This window comes from Dreissena polymorpha, chromosome 2, assembly GCF_020536995.1.
Source record: "Dreissena polymorpha isolate Duluth1 chromosome 2, UMN_Dpol_1.0, whole genome shotgun sequence".
NCBI classification, from domain to species: domain Eukaryota; kingdom Metazoa; phylum Mollusca; class Bivalvia; order Myida; family Dreissenidae; genus Dreissena; species Dreissena polymorpha.
Window position 1 is genome coordinate 120,373,905 of NC_068356.1, and position 20,030 is coordinate 120,393,934.

At 36.2% G+C, this 20,030-nt stretch overlaps 1 protein-coding gene across 10 annotated transcripts in view; it reads right to left on the bottom strand.

Moving 5' to 3' along the window:
• Nucleotides 1-20,030, bottom strand: part of LOC127868759 (phosphatidylinositol 3,4,5-trisphosphate 3-phosphatase and dual-specificity protein phosphatase PTEN-like) — a 123,281-nt gene that overhangs the window by 19,361 nt on the left and 83,890 nt on the right. For 2 of the 10 annotated variants that reach the window (XM_052410796.1, XM_052410795.1), the window contains exons 3-4: nucleotides 16,823-16,867; nucleotides 13,659-13,833 (exon numbers count right to left, since the gene is read on the bottom strand). The exons of 7 other annotated variants lie outside the window; for them this stretch is intronic. In XM_052410796.1, the coding sequence (XP_052266756.1) occupies nucleotides 13,659-13,833; nucleotides 16,823-16,867 (220 nt within the window). The remainder of the gene's footprint in view (nucleotides 1-13,658; nucleotides 13,834-16,822; nucleotides 16,868-20,030) is intronic. One more of the 10 variants, XM_052410797.1, reaches the window with a different exon arrangement.

Consider the following 20,030-nt stretch of genomic DNA (forward strand, 5'->3'; position numbering starts at 1 on the left):
ACCCTGTGGGACTGCACAATCAAATCAGTGATGACACTTTCAGCACATGCATTAAACCCAGTGGGACTGCACAATCAAATCAGTGATGACACTTTCAGCACATGCATTAAACCCCGTGGGACTGCACAATCAAATCAGTGATGACACTTTCAGCACATGCATTAAACCCTGTGGGACTGCACAATCAAATCAGTGATGACACTTTCAGCACATGCATTAAACCCAGTGGGACTGCACAATCAAATCAGTGATGACACTTTCAGCACATGCATTAAACCCTGTGGGACTGCACAATCAAATCAGTGATGACACTTTCAGCACATGCATTAAACCCCGTGGGACTGCACAATCAAATCAGTGATGACACTTTCAGCACATGCATTAAACCCAGTGGGACTGCACAATCAAATCAGTGATGACACTTTCAGCACATGCATTAAACCCCGTGGGACTGCACAATCAAATCAGTGATGACACTTTCAGCACATGCATTAAACCCAGTGGGACTGCACAATCAAATCAGTGATGACACTTTCAGCACATGCATTAAACCCAGTGGGACTGCACAATCAAATCAGTGATGACACTTTCAGCACATGCATTAAACCCCATGGGACTGCATAATCAAATCAGTGATGACACTTTCAGCACATGCATTAAACCCCTTTTTCCAGAGCGGGGCTCAAATAGTTGTTCTGATTCGTATCTGTTTTCAATAAAACCATACATTATTTTCATTAAGAATTTGTGCTACAAGCAACTCAGGGTTTGGGACCTTCTGGTTAAATACCTATGCATACAGACTCCAAAATCAATGTTTGGATATGTATATTAAGGTCATTCCCTGTATCTAAGGATAGAGTAACATACTAGCAATTTGGCTGCTTACACCAGGCTATTTTTGTATGTTTGTGTTTGGTGGGTTGAGATCCCTCCCTCCTTGAATATCCAGATTGCCCCCTTTCCAGCAAGGAATCCAACTCATGACCTCAAAATCACAAGATGGACTTCATATCCATTACATATCTGTGATTTCTTTGACTGCTTACAACAAGTATTTCAAAAGTATCATCTTTTTTTTTCTTTTCTATTTTAACAATATTATAATAAATAAAGTAAGGAGCTAGTATAACCCATAGAAGAATTAAAGAACCCATAGTAAATACTGGATTCTCTCACAGTATAAATGATACCCATAAAACAGTAATTAAAGAAACCTGCTTTTTTGTTTCAGAACTATATCTTTCATTGAAACCCACGGTAGATTTTTGGGCAGATCATTTACCATTATCAGGTTATTGACATTACTGTTGTCGTCTGTGTCAGGCAAATTATGCTATGCAGAATAATGTTGTTATTGCCAAATAAAGCATATTTGGCACACCTATATTTGGCACAATCATGGCTTCTTAAACATGGCTTAAGGAATAATGTAAGCAAATGTCAAACTTTCAAACAATTCGGCAAATTCATTAAGTGATGCTTCTTACTTTTCAAGAGAGTTGAGAAAGTTCATGAACTTCTCCCGTTATTGATTTACATGTGGACGCTCAAGTTTTTAGGATTAAATTTAACACAGCAAAATTGTTCATGTATTTTAAACCATGTGGTATGTATGTTTTAGTTTACATAATGACCAAACAGGAATATCAGGGGAGGTCAATAAAGGAAAGCAGTTACTCAGGACCTGCAAAGTAAAATAAAAAGCCTTTTGTGTGAATAAATGACATCGAAACAATTGTATACTGAAATCAATTATTGATCAACCAAGTCACTGAAATCTAAAATCAATTTAGTAAACTTCTTAACAGATCTTTATAGTGGAGGCTTTATTTTTTACATGGTTGTCAAGCTCACTTCAACAAAATATGGACACACAATTCAATAGTATCCAGTTTTCAACAGACAATCAGAAAAATAAACATCTTACAATATTAAAGCATTTTCAACTTCAAAGAAACAACCTTTGTGTACAAGTGTGTGTTGAATCTCTTGATGAATAACTGAAGGATTCTTTAATTTTTTAATTTACTCTCTATTTTAAAACTATATTTCCAAAATCTATAAAACATGAACTGACATATTGATAATTTATCAATAGCATACATCTCAACTCCATGGATAACATTACAATATGAAAAACAAGCAAAGGTACTGTCACTGGAAGTATTGAAGACTCCCCCCCCCCAAGTAAATTCTTAATTTTAATGTTAACGCCACGCGAAAATTATTCCACTCATGTATGTTAAGTCATCAGCATAGAAAGCATGGGTGGACATCTTTTCATTTTGGTTCAAAATTGTGTAGTTTATAAAAAAAAACATCCTTCTCTCACTAAGAAGCATTTAGTAGGTTGTGGGCGGAGTTAACAGAGTAAATGACTTAAAGGTGTAAAAAGGTGATGTACTACTGCAGTTTTTGGGCGTAATTGAAGCCCGGACATCCACTAAAGGAAATGCCTCTACGACATCCATCATTACATAAAAATTTATTTGATTCACTTCAATACTTGCTTAGTTATTTTTTGCATAAGAAGCGAGACATACTTATTATGCCATTACTAAATGCGTACCTGTGGAGGCATAAATACTGTTAAATTATTCATTCATTCAAATTATCAAACCTTTTCAATGAGAAATCATGAAAGTCATATCCCCACTTAGGCCACATAATTATATATAAATGTGAGTAAATGTTTTTGTAAACATTAAGACATGCTTATAAATGAACAACATTTTTTGGTTTGAATGAAGTATAATTGTATTTATAAATATGTGTGTTACAGAACACACAGTTTGCAATAAGTAAAACACTTGATTCGGATTATACAGATGAGTTTAAATTAAAATTGGGCTTTTCACAAAATTTATATCAGTTGATAATAATTATGTTTATCAGTCATATGACTACTTTGGTATCTAAAATAAGGCAAGCCTGTTTTATACCAGGTGACACAGAGTCACATGTATTTGGGTTGCGTCATATGCTTTCACTTCCTTGTCTAAAAGTGTCACAAAATACTTGACATATCAACCTATTTCCTTTGCAAATTAAAATCCGATACATACATTTACCGAAATTGATTTAGTGAGAAAGAGAAACCATTGAAGAGGAATTTATTGCACAATAATGCTCATGTTTGATCGCCTGAATAGAATCATAATTTCTTAAAATTGCAAGTAAACACTGATGTTAAAATAACACCGCATATTGGGTGCCAACGCTCGGCTGCGGGTGCATTTTTTAACAAGAGCACCACCTAGCGGGTGCAGACCGCTCATCTATTTTTCTTTTTAAAGGAGTAGGGACCTATCTCAATTTCAATCACAAAGGAGGGAGGGATGGAGTGGAGAGGGGTGTATAGTGTGGGGGTGTGGTCATTTATTACATTATCTTCCAAAAATGCCCCCCCCAAATTTTTTTTTAGGGGGGGGGATTCTTGGGTGGGATGGTTGGACGGTATTTCAAAAATAAAAAAATAATAAATTAAATATTTGTGTTTTTTAACCATGTTTGAAAAAACAAGAGATGTGTTTGTCAGAAACACAATGCCTCCTATTGCGCCGCTTTGAAAAAAAAATTGTTTTTTTTTACCTTTGACCTTGAAGGATGACCTTGACCTTGAACTTCAACCACTCAAAATGTGCAGCTTTATGAGAACGCGCTTTGAAATACTTTTTTTTACCTTTGACCTTGAATGATGACCTTGACCTTGAAGGTTGACCTTGACCTTGAACTTCCACCACGCAAAATGTGCAGCTTCATGATAACGCCGCTTTGAAATTATTATTTTTTTACCTTTGACCTTGAAGGATGACCTTGACCTTGAAGAATGACTTGAACTTCCACCACTCAAAACGGGCAGCTTCATGAGAACGCCGCTTTGAATTGTATTTTATTTTTGACCTTTGACCTTGAAGAATGACCTTGACCTTGAAGGATGACCTTGACCTTGAACTTCCACCACTCAAAATGTGCAGCTTCATGAGAACGCTGCTTTGAAATTTTATAAAAAACAAGATGCGTTTGTGAAACACAATGTCCCCCTATATGACGTTTGACCTTGTAGGATGACCTTGACCTTGACCCTTCATCACTCAAAATGTGCAGCTTCATGAGATACACATGCATTTCAAATATAAAATTGCTAGCTTCAATATTGCAGAAGTGACATTACATGAGCAATTTTGACCCATATATTTGACATTGAAGGATGACGTTGACCTTGACCTTTCACCACTAAAAATGTGCAGCTCCATGAGATACACATGCATGCCAAATATCAAGTTGCTATCTTCAATATTGCAAAAGTATTCATAAAATTAGCGATTTGGGCCACATATATTTGACCTCTGACCTTGAAGGATGACCTTGACCTTGACCTTTCACCACTAAAAATATGCAGCTCCATGAGATACACATGCATGCCAAATATCAAGTTGCTATCTTCAATATTGCAAAAGTATTCATAAAATTAGCGATTTGGGCCACATATATTTGACCTCTGACCTTGAAGGATGACCTTGACCTTTCACCACTCAAAATGTGCAGCTCCATGAGATACACATGCATGCCAAATATCAAGTTGCTATCTTCAATATTGCAAAAGTACTCATAAAATGAACGATTTTGGCCACATATATTTGACATCTGACCTTGAAGGATGACCTTGACCTTTCACCACTCAAAATGTGCAGCTCTATGAGATACACATGCATGCCAAATATCAAGTTGCTATCTTGAATATTGAAATACTGCAAAAGTGTACATTAAATGAGCGATTTTGACCCATATATTTGACCTTTGACCTTGAAGGATGACCTTGACCTTCACTTTTCACCACTCAAAATGTGCAGCTCCATGAGATACATATGCATGCCAAGTATCAAGTTGCTATCTTCAATATTGCAAAAGTTATTGCAAATGTTAAAGTTGGCGCAAACCAACCAACCAACAGACCAACCAACAGACCAACAGACCAACAGACAGGGCAAAAACAATATGTCCCCCACTACTATAGTGGGGGACATAAAAATTACCTTGAAGGATGACCTTGACCTTTACTTTCCACCACTCAAAATGTGCAGCTTCATGATAACGCCACTTTAAAAACTTTTTTTGACCTTTGACCTTGAAGGATGACCTTGACCTTGAAGGATGACCTTGACCTTGAAGGATGACCTTGACGGATGACCTTGACCTTGAACTTTCACTACTAAAAATGTGTAGCTTCATGATAACACCGCTTTGAATTATTTTATTTAACTTTGACCTTGACGGATGACCTTGACCTTGAAGAATGATATTGACCTTGAACTTCCACCACTCAAAATGTGCAGCTTCATGAGAACGCCCCTTTGAATTTTTTTTTTTACCTTGAAGGATGACCTTGACCTTTAACTTCCAAAACTCAAAATGTGCAGCTTCATGATAACGCCACTTTGATGGGGGTTTTTTACCTTTGACCTTGAAGGATGACCTTGACCTTGAAGGATGACCTTGACCTTGAACTTCCACCACTTAAAATGTGCAGCTTCATGAGAAAGCCACTTTGAATAAAAAAAAATTGACCTTGAAGGATGACCTTGACCTTGAAGGATGACCTTGTATGGCAAGCGGTTCGACGCATAATCCCAAGAAACTAGGTTTCTCATGAGAACCTAGGTTCTCAGGATGAGAACCTAGGTTCTCGCTTGAAGATTGCACATGGCTTCAAGAACCTAAGTTTTCAAATGAGAACCTAGGTTTTCATGAGAACCTAGTTTCTCATTTGAAAACCTAGGTTTTCATGAGAACCTAGGTTCTCAGAATGAGAACCTAGGTTCTCATGAAAAACCTAGTTTCTTGGGATTATGCGTCGAACTGCTTGCCATATCCGTGGTTTTCATTTGGGAACCATAGGTTCTCTGAGAACCTAGGTTTTCAGAGAACATAGGTTCTCATGAGAACCTAGGTTCATGAACCTAGGTTCTCATTATGAGAACCAAGGTTCTCATAGAACCTAGGTTCTCATGAGAACCTAGTTTCTCTGAGAACCTAGGTTTTTCAGAGAACCTAGGTTTTCAGAATTACAGGTTGGACGGCGTAAACTTGCTCGTTTGGAATACGGGACACATATTATTCAGGGCGCAGGATCAATGGGTTTCACATATGATTACACACTGGCTGGACAGAATGAAAACACGCCGTTAAGAACTTTATTTTTGCAGATATCTCAAGTTATTGAAATATGTTTGCAAAGTCTTTAGCGCATAAGTTTTTCTTGCAGTGTTGCCGATATCTTACGATTGAATAATACATTATTACACATAATCAATAGAGATAAAACTTGTATTTTATACCATGATTGCTTCCTTCATGTAGGTCACAGACATACTTAAAATAAAAAAACTGTACCGTACAGTCGTTTGAGGCCCGAACAAGGGAACTGAATATTTGAAACTCATTTAATGCTGTAACAATGTATTATGTAACGATCGATCTGAATTTTTAGTCTCAAAATAATATTTACAATTAAAGATGTATTTCATAAACAGTTCAATTTTTTATTAACGTGTTCAGACCAATGTCGACCGATTACTTGACTAATTTCATTCCTCAAGAACACCCATGCACGGAAACATGAACAAGAGGAAGGCACCGTAGAATATTACTGAGCATTGTCTGAACATTGTTCAGAAAATGCTCTTGGGGAAAAACATTCACGGTTTCAACGCCTATTTCTATTCATTTTACACATATGCCGCCAGCGTGTACCAAGCAATGGGAGACAACTGGAGGTTAATTATGGCAAGCGGTTCGAAGCATAATCCCAAGAAACTAGGTTTCTCATGAGAACCTAGGTTTATAAAATCCGCTGAAACCAGGTTTCTCACGAGAACCTAGGTTCTCATGAGAACCAAGGTTTATGAAATCCCAAGAAACCAGGTTTCTCATGAGAACCTAGGTTTTTATGAGAACCTAGGTTCTCATTTGAAAACCTTGGTTTACGCTTGAGAACCTAGGTTCTCATGAGAAACTAGGTTTTTCATGAGAACCTAGGTTCTCATAGACACATAGAACTTAGGTTCTCATGAGAACCTAGGTTCTCATTCTGAGAACTTAAGTTCTCGTTTGGTATCCTAGGTTTTCACAAGAACCTAGGTTCTCATTTGAAAACCTAGATTCTCATGAGAACCTAGGTTCTCATTTGAAAACCTAGGTTCTCATTACAAACCTAGTTTCTTGGGATTATGCGTCGAACAGCTTGCCATAACCTTGAACTTCAACCAATCAAAATGTGCAGCTTCTTGAGAACGCCGATTTGAATTTTTATATATTTTTTTTACCTTGAAGGATGACCTTGACCTTTAAATTCCACCACTCAAAATGTGCAGCTTCATGATAACACCGCTTAGATTTTTTTTTAACCTTTGACCTTGAAGGATGACCTTGAAGGATGACCTTGACCTTGAACTTCCACCACTCAAAATGTGTAGCTTCATGATAACGCCGCTTTGATTATTTTTTTTGACCTTTGATTTTGAAGGATGACGTTACAGAATGACCTTGACCTTGAACTTCCACCACTCAAAATGTGCAGCTTCATGAGATACACATGCATGGCAAATATCAAGTTGCTATCTTCAATATTAAAAAAGTTATGGCCAATGTTAAAGTTTTCGAACGGACAGACGCCATATATTTGACATTTGACCTTGAAGGATGACCTTCACCTTTCACCACTCAAAATGTTCAGCTCCATAAGATACACATGCATGCCAAATATCAAGTTGCTATCTTCAATATTAAAAAGCTGTGGCCAATGTTAAAGTTTTCGGAGGGACAGACACCATAAATTTGACATTTGACCTTGAAGGATGACCTTGACCTTTCACCACTCAAAATGTGCAGCTCCATGAGATACACATGCATGCCAAATATCAAGTTGCTATCTACAAAAGTGAAAAAGTTATGGCCAACGTCAAAGTTTTTTTCGGACGGACGGACAGACTGACTGACATACTGACGGACAGTTCAACTGCTATATGCCACCCTACCGGGGGCATTAAATTTTTTTTTTTTTTTGGGGGGGGGGGGGGGGGTATAGTATGAGGGTGTGGTGGTCATTTATTAGATATACTTTATTTAAAACAAGGGCTGTTTGTAAAACATGCATGCCCCCCATATGGGCTGTCCGTTGTAGTGGCAGCCATTGTGTGAATACGATTTTTGTCACTGTGACCTGTGACCTGGACCTTTGACCTAGTGACCTGAAAATCAATAGGGGTCATCTGCGGGTCACGATCAATGTACCTATGAAGTGTCATGATCCTAGGCAAAAGCGTTCTTGAGTTATCATCCGAAAATCATTTTACTATTTCGGGTCACCGTGACCTTGACTTTTGACCTTGTGACCTCAAAATCAATAGGGGTCATCTGCAAGTCATGATCAATCTACCTATGAAGTTTCATGATCCTAGGCGTATGGGTTCTTGAGTTATCATCCGAAAACCATTTTACTATTTCGGGTCACCGTGACCTTGACCTTTGACCTATTGACCTCAAAATCAATAGGGGTCATCTGCGAGTCATGATCAATCTACCCATGAAGTTTCATGATCCTAGGCGTATGCGTTCTTGAGTTATCATCCGGAAACCATTTTACTATTTCGGGTCACCGTGACCTTGACCTTTGACCTAGTGACCTCAAAATCAATAGGGGTCATCTGCAAGTCATGATCAATCTACCTATGAAGTTTCAAGATCCTAGGCGTATGTGTTCTTGAGTTATCATTCAAAACCCTTTTACTATTTCTGGTCACCGTGACCTTGACCGTTGACCTAGTGACCTCAAAATCAATAGGGGTCATCTGCAAGTCATGATCAATGTACCTATTAAGTTTCATGATCCTAGGCCCAAGCGTTCTTGAGTTATCGTCTGACAACCACCTGGTGGACGGACCGACCGACAGACAAACATGAGCAAAGCAATATACCCCCTCTTCTTCGAAGGGGGGGCATAAAAATAAAATAATGGGGGGGGGGGGGAATTGAGGGGGGATTCGGGGGGGGGGGGGGGGGGGGGGGCATGGTTTGGGTGGATTCTATTGTGGTATGTCAGGTAAGAGTTGTTTTGTCAAAGTATCAATCGAATCGAATCATAAATAAAGAAGTTATGGCAATTTTAGCAAAATTTAATAATTAGACCTTGAGAGTCAAGGTCATTCAATGATCAAGGTAAAAAACTTGCCATGTACAGTACCCTCATGATAGCATGAAAGTATTTAAAATTTAAAAGCAAAAGCATTGATACTTTAGAAGTAAAGTGGATCTATACACATAATGTAACCATATATTCAAAGTTACTAAGTCAAAAAAGGGCCATAATACCGTAAAAATGACAACGTTATGCAACTTATCATTTAATGTCCCCTTATGATAGTTTGCGAGTGTTCACAGTATGAAAGCAACATCTATGATACTTTAGGGGTAAAGTGTACCAAAACACAAAACTTAACCAAATTTTCAAGTATTAAGGGCCCATAATTCCAGAGTCAGAGTTACATAACTTTGTCTGCACAGTCCCCTTACGATAGTTAGTAAGTGTTGCAAGTATGAAAGCAATAGCTTTAATACTTTAGGAAAAAAGTGGACCTAAACACAAAACTTAACCAAATTTTCAATTTTCTAAGTATAAAAAAGGCACATAATTCAGTCAAAATGCCAGTCAGAGTTACATAACTTTGCCTGCACAGTCCCCTTATGATAGTTAGTGTTGCAAGTATGAAAGCAATAGCTTTGATACTTAAGGAATAAAATGGACCTAAACACAAAACTTAACCAAAATTTTCAATTTTCTAAGTATAAACAGGGCACATAATTCTGTCAAAATGCAAGCCAGAGTTATCTAACTTTGCCTGCCCAGTCCCCTCATGATAGTAAGTAAGTGTACCAAGTTTGAATGCAATAGCATTGATACTTTATGAGAAAAGTGGACCTAAACGCAAAACTTAACGGGACGCCGACGCCAAAGTGATGACAATAGCTCATAATTAAAAAAATAAATAAATAGATGAGCTAATAAATGAAAGCTTGTCAGATTTTTTTGATTTTTTTAGAGGTCACTGTGACCTTGACCTTTGACTACCACAAAATGGGTGCGGCATGTAGAAATCATCAAGGTGCATCCACATATAAAGTTTCAAAGTTGTAGGTGGAAGCACTTTGATTTTAGAGCCAATGTAAAGGTTTCAGCACAACACCAGCGGACCGCTGACGACGAGCTGGCTATGACAATACCTCGGATTTTCTCTGAAAACAGTCGAGATAACAACAATCTATTCCGTGAACTGGGACTTTTAAAGTTTAATGATACTGTACTTTTAAATATGGCAAATCAGCTATTCAGAGCAGAAATTGCAAATTAAGCAATTATTGTTAAGTCATACTGAAAACATGTTCATAGTTTCGAAATACACATCTACCGTACGTTACTTGAATATAAGAAAGATAAATTTACATCAGATTTTCATTAAAAAGTCTTATAAAAATTATTGCAGACCAAAGTCCTTTTTTAATGATCTAAACATAAAGGTCCGTAAACTGTTGAAGTTTGAGCAAGATTAACAACTTAGTAAATGGTAATTCAAAACACACGCTACAAGACGGAAAAGTGCCATGCTTACTCCTTGCCACTTAGTAGGGGCATAAAAACATGTCGATCTTTTCTGCAAAATGTTACACCTGTATTAAATGGCCTGTAAACTCATTGAAAATGAATAATCTTCTGTGGTTATATTACCATATAAGGTTCTGCTTCAAATACATATTTTGCTAGGTAGAGAAACCTGTTCACCCATACTTCCTTATATGGACTTAATACAAATATAGGCAGGTGGGGTTTCTAACTTTCGTATCCTCATAGCCTGAGATATTTTACACCCCAGTGAATAGTAACATAATAATTTTAAAACATTACTTCAATGTGACTACAAGATTTCTTACGTCAGCTGCTCTATCCATGCACTTCCTGTGATAAATTAGGCTATGATGCCAAATGAAGGTTATGTTATTCAAATGAATATATTATTGTGTTATCTAGTAAATTTTTGGGACTGCTTTAACAAAGCTTCACAAATATCAATAAGGAATTTTTAAGAAAAATTTGTATTTACATTTTAATTCAGAAATATGCTTTTAGATTGGAAATATGATTTGGAACAAACAAAAGTGACTGTAATTAACTCACGCCACAAACTGACATTGACTTAATTGCCAACAATTTACTAAATAACTGTCAATGACTTAATTAGCTGGCATTTTATGAAAGGTATCAATTAATTACATTAAGATATAAATAAATTTTGATTTGCTTTTGAGGAAGTAATTTAAAAGTACATTCATAATAAGAATTCTGTCTTTCTTGCACACCCTTTTAGATGATTTAGTGTATTAACAACTGATAGCCATGGGTCATAAATGACTGCATTTCAAATTTGTAATAAATCCTTGCAAGTTGAAATTATGATGAACCTGATATCTTCACTATCAGATATCTAGCCATACAATAACATACTCCCAACATGAATCAGACAGTACAACAACTGAAAATGCATAAACATTCAACCATATCTTAGGACATCTGATAATCTTTCACAAAAATCAAGACAAACCATGTAAAATACATGTCTTATGTAGCAGTATACAGATTGAAACATTAAACATTCTTCACAACGAAAGAATCAATAATAGACAGTAAATGGCACAAAATGTTTCAAAATCAAGTGTTTAAAAGACTTAAGATACATGATAACATACATGGTTATCGTTAATATTGTACATGGTTGATGATACACTGTAACTCCAATATAACGCGGATAACGGGGTCCAAGCCACGCAACAGCGTTATAAACGGACAGCGTTATAAGTTTGGAGCTTATTTATTTAAGGGGCTATAAAAACAGGTAAAGTATAGACGATAATATAGGTCCTGTGTATCGTTATGCTGTGTTGTCATCGGCAAATACATGCATATAAACCGAATTGAACGATAACAGTACACATACCGCTTTTCTAATGTGCACATTTATCCGATAATCCAATATAATTAAATCACTTATGAAAAAATAATGTTTAACATTTATGACAAGAAATATGTTTACAAACTTCGTAAATAAATTCATATGCATACGCCATTTTTCAGAAAAATTAGTACAGTGCATTATGGGACACAGCTTTCATTGGATGAGCGAATTTAAATTTAGATTGAATGCAATACGATACATGTACAAAGAAATGTTTTATTGCCTCATACGCAGCATGTAAAAAACGTGCTTTCCGTGGACTTTCTGATAACGGGCAAAAATTTAAGTGCATCTCTGTTAACTATTACATTGCGTTAGCATGTAAATAAATCGTCAGGATTTTTAAATTTATTTTTCGTATACGTACTGAAACATTAAACACACACAAAGATATTTTTATTTATCAAGCATGTGTAGCATATAATAAACGATAACACACTTACACAGCCATAGTTTATACAATGAAATACAATACACGATAAATACAAAACATAAACAGGTAATCGTTTTAAATAACTTTAATTTGATAATTATTCCGCTTGCACTTACCTTATTGAAATTAGCGCACCGAACCGCTCTGATAGGGAATACATGTAATAAACACTGACTCGCGAGTTTTCACACCTTTATTGACATTACACAACAGATTAACTGCAATTAGCTGTCGAGTGTCGTTTAACCTATAATCGATTAAAATCAGTTAAACGGATGGATAAAGCAATCAAGCTGTGATCGCCGGCTTCTTTGAATTTATGAAAATACATGAAGTTGCATAGCATGGATTTGAATCAGTATGGAAGGTTGGAGAAAAAAACGGGATCCAAGGACCCCCCCTCGTTATATTGGACACAGCATTATAAAAGACCGCACTATATTGGAGTTACAGTGTAGTAAATAATGTACAGCCAGTACTAGTTGGCAAAGGGATTCAAAACACTTTATCATAAGACATTTGTCTAAACTCATCACATAGGAACATGCATTTTGATGTGGGTGTTCTCAAGCTACATGTATGTTTTATGGGAAATGTGTCAACTAGTTGGCTTAGCAGTGAATGTAAGCTAGGTTCAATTGGTCATATACTAACCTTGTCTGCCTTACAGTGAATGGCAGCTATGTTTTATGGGTCATGTACTAACCGTGCCTGCCCAGGGCCCTCAATCTATCAAATCTGCCGCCGAATTTCGGCGGCAGTCCCCCACCTGAAAAGTATACTTTATTCCCCTTTTGGGGGGAAAAATTCCCCCTACAAAAAAAAAAAAAAAAATTTTTTTTTTTTTTTTTTTTTTAATAGAAAGATGTGTCTCATGATTATTATATCTCAATTCTAGTTCAATTTAATCTTTTCAAACATACTAAATTATGAAAAATGCAATGAATATAGTGCAAACATGTACACATGAAATAATGAGAGAGTAAGTAAAAAAATCCCCCAAAAAGGAAAACACCGCGAAAATTCCCCCTCCTAAGGGCTGCGGACCCCTTCCCCCAAAGTAGTGTGAGGGCCCTGCTGCCTTACAGTGAATGGCAGCTATGTTCAATTTGCCTGCCTTACAGTGAATTGCAGCTATGTTCTATTGGCCATGCACTAACCTTGCCTGCCTTACAGTGAATTGCAGCTATATTTTTCTCGTCCATCATCAGCCATGCATCAAGGTCATCACAAAATGGCCTGATCAGCTCAATGGGTGGAGGGTGGTGATCGTCAAATGGGAAAAGCACAACACGATTATGGAACTTGCAGCCATCATAAACTCTTTCTGAACACCTGCAGATAAATTAGTTTGTTTTTCATAAAAGCCTGTATTATTATCATATTATAGCTATGTATGTACATTTTTTAATAGCTTTAACACATATCCCTGACACAGACTTCATACAGTGAGTAACAATGAACTAGACGTTTATTATGCAATTATGATAATTTCGGGTCACCGTGACCTTGACCTTTGACCTAGTGACCTGAAAATCTGTAGGGGTCATCTGCGAGTCATGATCAATGTACCTATGAAGTTTCATGATCCTAGGCATAAGTGTTCTTGAGTTATCATCCAGAAACCATTTTACTATTTCGGGTCACCATGACTTTGACCTTTGATCAAGTGACCTCAAAATCAATAGGGGTCATCTGCGAGTCATGATCAATGTACCTATGAAGTTTCACGATCGAAGCCATAAGCGTTCTTGAGTTATCACCCGGAAACCATTTTACTATTTCGGGTCACCATGACCTTGACCTTTGATATAGTGACCTGAAAATCAATAGGGGTCAACTGCGAGTCATGATCAATCTACCTATCAAGTTTCATGATCCTAGGAATAAGCGTTCTTGAGTTATCATCCGGAAACCATTTAACTATTTCGGGTCACCGTGACCATGACCTTTGACCTAGTGACCTGAAAATCAATAGGGGTCATCTGCAAGTCATGATCCATGTACCTATGAAGTTTCATGATCCTTGGCATAAGCGTTATTGAGTTATCATCCGGAAACCATTTTACTATTTTGGGTCACCGTGACCTTGAACTTTGACCTAGTGACCTGAAAATCAATAGGGGTCATCTGCCAGTCATTATCAATCTACCAGTCATTATCAATCTACCTATGAAGTTTCATGATCCTAGGCATAAGCGTTCTTGAGTTATCATCCCGAAACTATTTTACTATTTCGGGTCACCTTGACCTTGACCTTTGACCTAGTGACCTGAAAATCAATAGGGGTCATCTGCAAGTCATGATCCATCTAACTATCAAGTTTCATGATCCTAGGCATAAGCATTCTTGAGTTATCATCCGGAAACCATTTTACTATTTCAGGTCACCGTGACCTTGACCTTTGACCTAGTGACCTCAAAATCAATAGGGGTCATCTGCGAGTCATGATCAATATACCTATGAAGTTTCATGATCCTAGGCCTAAGCGTTCTTGAGTTCTCATCCGGAAACCACCTGGTGGACGGACCGACGGACCGACATGTGCAAAGCAATATACCCCCTCTTCTTTGTAACAAAATATGACTGCGCAAAAGGTCTGGAATATATTGATCAAGTTTGATGATTATAAGGTTAAAAAATATTTGATTTTTACCAAGTTTTATAATGATCCCATTTAAACTGATTGAGTTAAAAGAGGAGCAGATTAATTTGGTTGTTTATATAATTCAGGGGCCACAATTCAGAAGTGCTTCATGCATCTGGCTAGTTAGTGACTTAGTCCAAGAAAGTATGCCCACAAACAGTATCGCAAAGTTTCATACTGATCCAATTCAAACTGTATTAGTAAAGAGCGAACAGTTCTCCAGGATACTACCAGCGGACTTCGTTCTACCAGCAGCAGGGGTTTTAATAATACCCCAACTTTTAAATGGGTGTTTAAAAAATCCACCTGAATTCATTATCTTGATGAACCAAAATCTTTTATTAAGATTAAAATATTTTTAACAATCAATTTTTTTATGTTCAAACCTTTTGCTTTACCAAGATGGAATCTGCCTTGTTCGTGTTAATGTAACACAGAATTCATCTCAGTGACATTAGGAAATACAAACTTTAACAATGCACATGACAATATAATTTGAAACGGAAACAGTAGTTTCAAGACGAGCTCAAACAGGAAAGCAGTTAATTGAACTGATTGATCATTAGTAGGTGATTAATATCATTTTATTTGTTTCTGTTCATTTAGAAAGAGTAATTAACATTGATACTTGGATGTAGTTACTTGTACATAAACTGATAATTGATATGTTTTGGCTAATTACATTTACAACAATGGTTTTTAATTCCACAACACAAATTACGTATGCATTTCTAACTATTAAACAAGAGATGAGTTGGTCAGAAACACAATGTTCCCTATTGCGCCGCTTTAAAATTTCAATATATCATTTGGCAGGTTTAGAAATTATCTCTTTTAAAGCTTATTACTTTCGTGGATTGTATTGTTTGACTTTTGACCTTGAAGGATTACCTTGACCTTTCACCACTAAAAATGTGCAGCTACATGAGATACACATGCATGCCAAATATCAAGTTGCTATGTTCAATATTGCAAAAGTTATTGCCAATTTTTAAGTTTTCGGATGGACTGACGGACGTAATGACGGACAGACAGTTCAAATGCTATATGCCACCCTACTGGGGGCATAAAAACATAATAATAATCGGACAAATTAACTAATCAAAACCTGCCAAGATGGTCTAGAGTACTTCTAAAAGATTTGGCAAAGACATGGCAATACTTGGTGAAAGATGTTAACATTAATGTTTCTGAAGACTAACCATTCAACATTAAGATGAAGTTACTAAAATCATTTAGAAATTTTCGAATTGGCATAATCTTTCAAAATATCGCACTATGACCTAAAGTGCATGTATTTGTTTTCAAAGAAGTTTTATCATGAAGTTTTCCCACCAGTCTACGACTTGGCTCATTTCCCAAGTTTTGCATAATGGCCTTGATCAAATGATAAGCTTGTTCTGATCTCAGAATCTTCAATTGATATAAAAGAGAGTTGTGCATAAGGAGTCAACAGTTACGCACTTTTTAACAAAATGACGAAGAGTTGGTGATTTGCATTTTGCATGTACTGAAAATATATCTGCAATTTAGATTTCAATTAACAAATGTGTTACCACAGGGTTTTCAAATCTTACATAAATCTGAGTTTATAGTTTAACTGAGTAATAAATTGTCAAAAAACAATAAACACAGCATAACTTAATAATACAAGTGACCACAATATTTTGCACTTACAAATTATAAACTCTGTAGTGCCCTTTGTGCCGCGTATCCAAAAACCTGAAAATAGACAACAAAACACTGATAATGAATGAAAAACAGGTCAATTGTGCGTAATGGCATACGTAAGAACAAATGTCTAAAAATCAGAACAATGATACATAAAATAAAGCTACTTTGATTGATGCCTTATTAAGTGAAAGCATGATTCAATCTTTTCTCTATTTTGAATATCCATTATTCTAAACAAAATCTCAGCCATTGGTAAATGAAATTGCATTTTTCTGTAGTGTGTTATTCTAGGTTGAGTCATGGGTGTATTGCTTATGAATAATAAAATGCAAAATAGAGAAATGTCAAGTGCAAGCTAGATGTACATGCAAGTAGACATTGCACGCTCAGTAGAGTAGAATCGCGCTTGAAAAAACAAACCAAGGATTTACATGTATTTGTGTACATTACGTATAGCATTAAATATGATTGTCTTTCATGCCTTGAATTTGATCTTAAAAAAATAAACATCGTGAATAACTGTTTGTTTCTTAAACTTGTCTGGTTTTTAAATTACTGGACTATCAACAAAATCAACAACAAGAGTGCCAAACTGTCACAAGATACGCCCGTTCGAAAGTTTTGGACATCATGCTCAATGCTTGAAATGCACTAAGTGACCCAAAGACCTAGTTATTAACCCAGCATGACCCATATTTGAACTTGACCTAGAGATCATTTAGATGTAACATCTGACTAAATTTGGTGAAGATCAGATGAAAACTTCTCCAATTAGAGAGCGGACACCATGCTAAATGCTTGAAATGCACCATGTGACCTCGTGACCTTGTTTTTGACCCGGCATGACCCATATTCGAACTTGACCTACATATCATCTAGACACAACTTCTGACCAAATTAGGTGAAGATCAGATGAAAACTACTTCAATTAGAGAGTGGACAACATGCTAAATTCTTGAAATGCGCTAAGTAACCTCGTGACTTAGTTTTTGACCCGGCATGACCCGAATTTGAACTTGACCTACATATCATCTAGACACAACTTCTGACCAAATTTGGTGAAGATCGGGTGAAAACTACTTCAATTAGAGAGCGGACACCATGCTTAATCCTTAAAATGCACTAAGTGACCACGTGACCTAGTTTTTGTCCCGGCATGACCCATATCCGAACTTGACCTAGATATTGTCTAGACACAATTATGTCTGACCAAGTTTGGTGAAGATCAGATGAAAACTATTTGAATTAGAGAGCAGACACTGCTGTGGACGCTGCCCGCCGGCCAAGGGTGAAACTATAATGCATATAAAAATTAATGTACATGTACATGTAGGTTGTTTCTAGTACTGTTTTAATGTATGTGCCCAGTATGTGATATTGCATGTTATGTGCTGTGTGTTGTGGGGTTTTAGTTTCCGACCCCTCTAACACAAAATCCCGAAACTACACATGATTTTATAGTATTTATAAGCATGAATAAAATACTTATACATTAGTTTCGGTCAGATTTGCTCCAAAATACAATACAGCAAAGTTTAGAAGTAAACATTTGAATTTCTAATTTTGAGCATAAATCTTGAAATAAATCCTGGAATAATTATTAACTTATCACCAGGTACTCCAGAATTTATCTTGCTACATGTACTTCTCCCTGTTGCCATTGAATACTGCTCAGTGGGTTTTCAGAAGTCTGATTATTCCCTATACAATTAGTTTTTATCTAAGAAATGGTTTAACCACTAAATAAATTGCTTGAAAATCCACATACAAGATTTATAACAGACACATGTATGCAACAGTGGAAATGACATTGGTTTATGTTGATTTAAGGTTAAAACCTTAATGAAAGAGAAACTAAGGTTTGTTCTTTATATGAGATCAAAAAATTGTCAGATACATGTAAGTATGATAAAGACATGAATGACTTCCAAATCTGTTTGAATTTGTTTACACTAGGAAGTCTGGAATTATCATCAGTGCCTTAATCAATATTCATATTGCAACCCCAATTTTGAAATGCCCCATTATTTTCTTTCTTTCCCAATCTCAACCTTCATCTTCAATCATAAAACTGAGATAGACATGTTTTGGCAGTACAACAGTTTGTGCTAGTTTATTTTCTTATTTAACACACTTACTATAACCTTATATTTCTGTCGCGAGTGGAAACTGTTCCAATTGTCAAATGTGACAAATGATAAACAACACAATAATTCTCTTGCAAGAAAACTTTACATTCAGTACAGGTTTAAATCAGTGACAAAACAGGCACACATAAATCATAAACAAATGAGGGTCTGCCCATTCATTATTCTGGTTTGTTTTTCTTCGTATATAAAAACATCATTTAATCAGCAGGCTGGTTGGCAATAACACACACCTGCTGTGAGACTTTTCTACAGGACTCCTCTCTAAAAACCCAGTCCTTCCCCATTTTAGCCCACCATTCTATTTGCAGACACAGACCAGGTGTACCAAACATTAATCTTTCCCCATGTAAGAAGGGAGTTTTCTACCAAGGTTAATTAGTACTTGCCAGTGCCCTAATGTTTTCATTCAGACCTTGAAGCACTTTAGGCATTGTAGGTTATTGGGAAGTCATGAAACATTATCATGGTCCATTTTCAAAAAGTAAATTTAAAACAGTTATAAAATGTGTATCTCTAATGTTTAACAAGAGATGTTAAACAAAAACAACATGTATGCCCTGCCCCTCCGCAGCTTGCGTGACTCTGAGACCTTGCTCTTCCTTTTTTACATTATAATCATAAGTTTTTTCCTCTAATTGAGTCGATGGTACATGACATAGTTTGAAGCGCTTTCTACCGGTATTTACATGTATCATGCAGAAACGAATAACCTTTTTAAACCATTTGTTCTCATGTTAAAATATATGTGTTAAACTCATATTTACTGATTAATAAAATTTCAACGCAAATAACTTGAAATAAGGTATTTCCTTATGTTGTTAAAAAAATTAATACTTATTTCCTTGTTAACTTGTCATCAATGACTTGCAATATTGCAAAGCAACAACACACAATATATAATTTATTAAAGTTCAATAAACAAACTTAAACCTAGTTCTACATGTCATCAGGTTAAAGGGATCTTTTCACGGTTCGGTAAATTGACAAAATTGAAAAAAGTTGTTTCAGATTCGCAAATTTTCAGTTTAGTTATGATATTTGTGAGGAAACAGTATTGCTGA